At 34.6% G+C, this 6,062-nt stretch overlaps 1 protein-coding gene across 1 annotated transcript; it reads left to right on the forward strand.

Moving 5' to 3' along the window:
- The first annotated feature begins 126 nt into the window (after positions 1-126).
- LOC137924122 (probable ATP-dependent RNA helicase DDX55 homolog) lies at positions 127-5,278 on the forward strand. Its single transcript, XM_068767454.1, has 6 exons — positions 127-456; positions 656-850; positions 1,447-1,925; positions 2,596-2,836; positions 3,633-3,980; positions 5,039-5,278. Exons 1-6 carry the CDS (start codon positions 160-162, stop codon positions 5,270-5,272), a joined length of 1,794 nt encoding a protein of 597 aa, XP_068623555.1. The 5' UTR covers positions 127-159; the 3' UTR covers positions 5,273-5,278.
- The last annotated feature ends 784 nt before the right edge of the window (positions 5,279-6,062 follow it).

Here is a 6,062-nt window from a genome sequence, read left to right on the forward strand (position 1 = left end):
ATCTAAATTTATTTTGACACAGAATTATTAATCAAGAATTTTTCTTTCCTTTGTGTAATAACATATTAAAAATATGTTCTCTAATATTTGTCAACTGTCATTGTCAAAGTCATTCCACATGCTAATGTTTACATTTTCGTTTCACGACTATCCTGTAAAATGGTTAACAAGGATTGGACAAAAGTTACGCCTACATTATCGAAACCAGTGTTAAAATGTATTAGCAAACAAGGTTTTAAAACGATGACTCCCATCCAAGCAGCAGTCATTCCTCTCATTTTATCATGTAAGGACGTAGTCGCGGAAGCCGTGACCGGGTCTGGAAAAACACTTGCTTTTGTCGTGCCAATGTTAGAAATGCTAATAAAAAAAGAAAAAGACACTCCATTGCGGAAAGATTTCGTTTATTCCGTTATCATATCACCTACGAGAGAACTAGCTACTCAAATTTATAAGGTAATGAACTTTAAGTATTTATGCAGTAACTTCATAAATTTAGATACTTATTGATTACTTATCTCTTACTTTACTTATTTTTCAACATATTTCAATAAAAGAATATGGGAAAAGGTGGTCCACCACTCAACTGGTGTGGACTCTATTTAGATTATGTTCAGTTCAGATTATGGTTGAATTTATAATTTTTTTGTTCTAGGTTGTAGAACTTTTTTTACAAGAATCTGAATTGTCACATATTACACAAGCTCTTTTAGTGGGTGGACGACCTATTGAAGTGGATGTTGAAAGCATTGGCAAAGGGGCACAGGTGGTTGTGTGTACTCCTGGGCGTCTAGAAGACTTATTGTCAGAAAGGAAACAACTTAACTTTGCTGGCAGATTAAAAGATTTGGTTAGTATTTTTCATGTTTTAATGTTCTAATTTAATTGCTGGTTCATTAATTAAGTTTTGCTCTAAAAATGCTTTTACTGCAAATTTGTTAAAGCAAATACTAAGATTGCTTATAACTTAAATATCTTCACAGTAACTAAGCTAGGCTGTAACTACTACGGAAGGCCACAACAATAATTCTAAATAAACATATGGAAATAATTTCAAAGTTTTTTACATCAGAGACATTTTTGGATATAAAAATGGTTGCCATAATAAGCTATTTTAACTTTAAGTATATTTGAATTTACAATATTTCATTACAATACCTGGTACTATGTAAGTATAATACACCACAGCTAAAGTAGTGCTAATGCACCAATAAGGAAACCCAATTTAACTAACATTTTTTTTATATTTATGGCGAAAATCTTCTGAATGGTTAAAATATCCTGCCTCTAAGAGAAGAAAAGAGTTGTTTTATTATATGGTTTTAGCAATAACTTTAGGTGTAGATTAAAAAACTCTAGAGCTGCGGAATCTATAGCTGAAGTGATATTAATATGTGAGTATTGAATGCCCTATTTTTTAATGACTATGTCTATTGTAATTTTCAGGAATTTCTGGTATTGGATGAAGCTGATCGTCTCTTAGACCTTGGCTTCAGTGCTACACTGACCACAATACTCCAGTACTTACCGAGACAAAGACGGACAGGGCTGTTCTCTGCCACACAGACTAAGGAGTTGCAAGACCTTGTTAGAGCTGGTCTAAGGAACCCAGTTGTGATAAGTGTTAAAGAGAAATCAACTATAAGCACACCCTTATCTTTAGAGAATTATTTTGTTATAGTTGAGCCACAGGACAAATTTTTATTCTTGTTAAACTTTATAAGGAATCGCAGAACATCAAAAGGTTTATTCTTTCTCCCAACATGTGCATGCGTTGATTATTGGGCAGATGTGTTGCCAGTATTTTTAACAGATATGAAGATATATGCAATACATGGAAAAATGAAACAGAAACGTAATAAAATATTAGAGAGTTTTCGAGAGGCAGAGAGTACAATTTTACTTTGCACTGATTTGTTGTCTAGGTGAGCATTTTTAATGATTTTGTTTATTTCCTATTTTTTTCTATTAACACCATTATGCTTCATTCTTTAAATGTAGTCCAAAAATGATTTTATTTTGTCATTCGTCATTTTTGATTTCTTCATAATAAAATTTTCTGTAATTGTTTTCATGACCTCCATGTATGGCTACTGTTTTGAAATGTTACGCACAAGCATCGATATACAAATAAAATCATTTCATAAATTTTATTTATGACCTTAAAACAGTAAATGATTAATCGTAAGAACATTACGTCCTCGCTGTGCAAATGACAGATGTAGACTGGCATTTTAACATTGTAAACCCCTCCCTGTCCTCACCTTGTAACTGTCAGATAGTTGTAGACAGTTACAGTTGATGGACAAAATTCCCAGTATAATGAATTTTTTTGTCAATTAATGTATGTTACACTCTCTAAAATAATCAACAACTTCAGAAACAATAAATGTAGTAAGAAAAAGCATTTTCAACATTCGGATTGGTATATATTAAATTTTATAATTATTAACTTTTTGATATTGTACTGTCGGAAGTTATGATCCTATCACATATCATATATATCATCATATATACATTTGATTTTCTGAAACAAGCTACATATTCACCCCATTAAAGCTTTTCTACCAATCACCATGTATTTCTATTCATTAGAGGTTTGGATATACCGGAGGTGGAATGGGTGGTTCAATGGGAGCCCCCTAACAGTCCGGCGGCTTTGGTGCACAGAGTGGGGCGCACGGCCCGTGGCGGCGCTCGGGGCTTCTCCTTGCTGCCTCTCTTGCCGACGGAGGACACGTACGTGCCCTTCATCAAGACAAACCAGAAAGTAGAGCTCAAAGATTGGCGGAAATCCACCGATGAGATAAAGATCACTCAAAATCTAAGAAATAAGGTTTGTAACTAAAACCATTAACATACATGGATCATGTGAAACAGGGGTGTTGAACTAAAAAGCTAATTTGGGCCAAAATCAAATATTTTTATTTTGAATAGTACATTGTAATAAAAATATATGAAGTTTAATTATTGTTTACATCCTGATACTGGACAACGGGTTTTCTGATAATATATTTCCTATTTTGAGAGAAATTTTATTGGCCGAGACTATTTTAAAAATTGGCTTAACTTGACCGTCATTAAAACAATTTTGGACAAGAGATTTATTTCTCCATTACACCCAATTAGAATTTTACAATTTATAATGATCTATGTAGTTTATAAATAAAGTATATTATTATTTTATATGCTGATACAATGATGCATAGATCTAGAAACTGCGTAAGCTTGAAGCGCGATACGCGGTGCAACAAAGGTGGTTGCTGAGGAAAAAAACGTGGCTCGCCGCAAATACTGACAGCGGATTGACGGAAGGGAACGGCCGATACCTCCCCCGGCTGACTGTGCGCATACCTAAGGCGCGGTACAGCGGTTTCGGTAGTACTATAAAAGATATTTAAATTTGTGAGACCAATCATCGTGATGATCTTTAAGAGGCTTATGCCTTGCAGTAAGTGTCTATCAGCTGACATGATAATGATGATGACATTTGAAGTTCTTTAAACATATCACCTATGATATGCGCAGGAATATCTATAATGGTCAGATAAGGTCTAAGGTTATAACCTTGATGATTTTAGAAGTATGTCGTGTTGAGTTTATAAGGTTGTATGATTCTCTTCTTTTATTAGGTGCTATCAATTCTCCACGACCTACAGAAAAAAGACAGGGCCGTGTTAGACAAAGGCCAGCGTGCGTTCGTGTCTCACGTACGAGCTTATTCGAAACACGAATGCAACCTTTTGCTGCAACTGAAAGAGTTGCCGTTAGGTCACATGGCAACCAGCTATGGCCTGCTGAAGCTACCGCTGATGCCGGAGATAAAAGACGAGCACAAGAAGCAGTTCGTCGGACCAAAGGAGCAGATAGATTATAATTCGATACCATACAAAGATAAACAGAAGGAAACAAGCAGGTTGCAGAAGTTAGAAGAATACAAGAAGACAGGTGTATGGCCTTCTAAAAAGAAGAAGAAGATGGTAAGACAATTTCTAATTTGTTCTTCAAATCTAAATAGCTATAATCTGTATGTTTAAAAATTGATTATTTCCTTTGGATGCGACATAACTTGAGAACGACTTTACCGATTTTATCTATATTTTATAAATTTCTTCTTGAAGATAAGAACCGCAATCTTCTAAATTGTTAAAACGTAGGTTGTAAATTAAAAATAGATGCTAGTAAAATAAAAATGTGTCATACAAAATTAAACAGCTAAGAATATAGAATTAGCAATGTGATAATAGAAATAAAAAAAAAAACTGTGATACCTGCGTGCATGTGCATGGAAGATAAATAAAGCATGGAAAAAAAGATAGGTAATGTGAAGAAAGGATGATGATGAAAGAAAGATAATGTGAATAAATGAGGGTAGAATAGAGAACGAAAATAAAAAAAATGGAATGAGAAAAATGTTATAATGTAAAATAAAGACCATCCAAGACAGAGGCGACTTGTCCATGAATAATCTTCCAAATTGTGCTTCTAATTTGGATCGGCATTTTTAGGATTCGAATTCATTATTCATTGCTAAGAGACGACAGTGTCTCGGGTTCGCTAGTAAGTTATAAGAAAAGGTGAATAGATTTTCTTTTTAAACCATTATATTGTTTTATTAAACTTTAAAATTAAACTATTATAATAGATTTATAGTAAAAGTCTGTGAACCTTATGTTCATTTTTGAGTAAAATCGAAACATTGGACAGAATAAGAATAGTGGGCACATATCATTTCGTTAACTTTATTGTCTTATAAAAATAAAAATTCACTTAAAATCTGTCCTTGCTAACTGACTATAATTGCTGAAGATCGACACTCTCATTCGAAAAATTGTCGCGCATGTCACGCCACCTGTCGAGATTCAGTGCTATGTATTGCTATGGTGTCGAACGCAGTTCCCGTCCATTCACTTTTCCAAAAAAAAAGAACACCTATCCGCTTTGTGTTGTGTCAGAAGATCAGCGTGATGACAAACCATTTAAGTCTTGGAGATGAACCACTATAATTATTTTAATACTTTTTAATTTATTACCACAGGTACAATCGCAACCCTGGCAACAAACAAAGCAAAACAAGGAAGAAAGGAAACAGAAAAAGAAGAAAAGGAAAGAACTGCAGAAGAACACGGATGTTAAAAAGAGTAAAAAGAGGCGAGCGGTCACACAGGAAGAGTTGGACGAGCTAGCAGCTGACGTGGCGCTCATAAAGAAGTTAAAGAAACGGAAGATCACTAACGAACAGTTTGATGAAGCTTTCGATGTTGAGAAATAAAATTATTGTTATATGTATGCGTTTCATTCTAACAACAATTAAAAATGGTATTTTAAAATCTTATTTATTTCACAAATCAATTTAAGATCTAATCGCAAATGAAATGTCGCAAATTTTTTATATAAAATCCTTTACACCTACAATACAAAAGGTCATGCGTTCCTATTGCATTGTGGAAAGTGCGACTACGGACATCAGAGCTGACGTGGATCACGTTCCTATTGCGTTGTGGAAAGTGCGACTACGGCCATCGGGGCTGACGTGGGTCGTCAGCCCGAGCACGTGGCAGCTTTATGGCGGCAAGTAATCTATCCGTGTGACATGCTTTAAGAATTTTACAAGAAATATCCGTGTTACATGCGAGAAGAATTTTACAGGAAATATCAGTTGTTGTTTTTGACATGTGTTACTACAATTAGAGACAATACGTATTTAAAGAAATTGGAAATAGGTGTGTCTTGGGATATCTTAAGGTTCATTTACTGTTAAAGTCCTACCCTACACAAAAATATTCTATTTCAGAAAAACCGTTATGATAATATAAGAAAAAAGGTTTTCAAAATTCAAATAACTACGTATTAAAATTGATTTTACTAGCATTACGGGATGTAAATGAAGGTTTTCATTCAGTCTCTTTGGGAAACTCAGTCAATGGGCCATGGAGAGGGCTATTAGCCTCGGGATTTCTCTGCGAGACCAAATCAGGATGAAATTTCTAAATGAACAGATGACCGCCAGGGTCTCAAGGTTCTGGTGTGAAGAACATCTGCCCATAAGGTGGACAGACAAC

Source organism: Battus philenor, unplaced genomic scaffold, assembly GCF_028537555.1.
Source record: "Battus philenor isolate CCGP_79_NKW_IND1 unplaced genomic scaffold, ilBatPhil1.0.hap1 SCAF_23, whole genome shotgun sequence".
Classification (NCBI taxonomy): Eukaryota; Metazoa; Arthropoda; class Insecta; order Lepidoptera; family Papilionidae; genus Battus; species Battus philenor.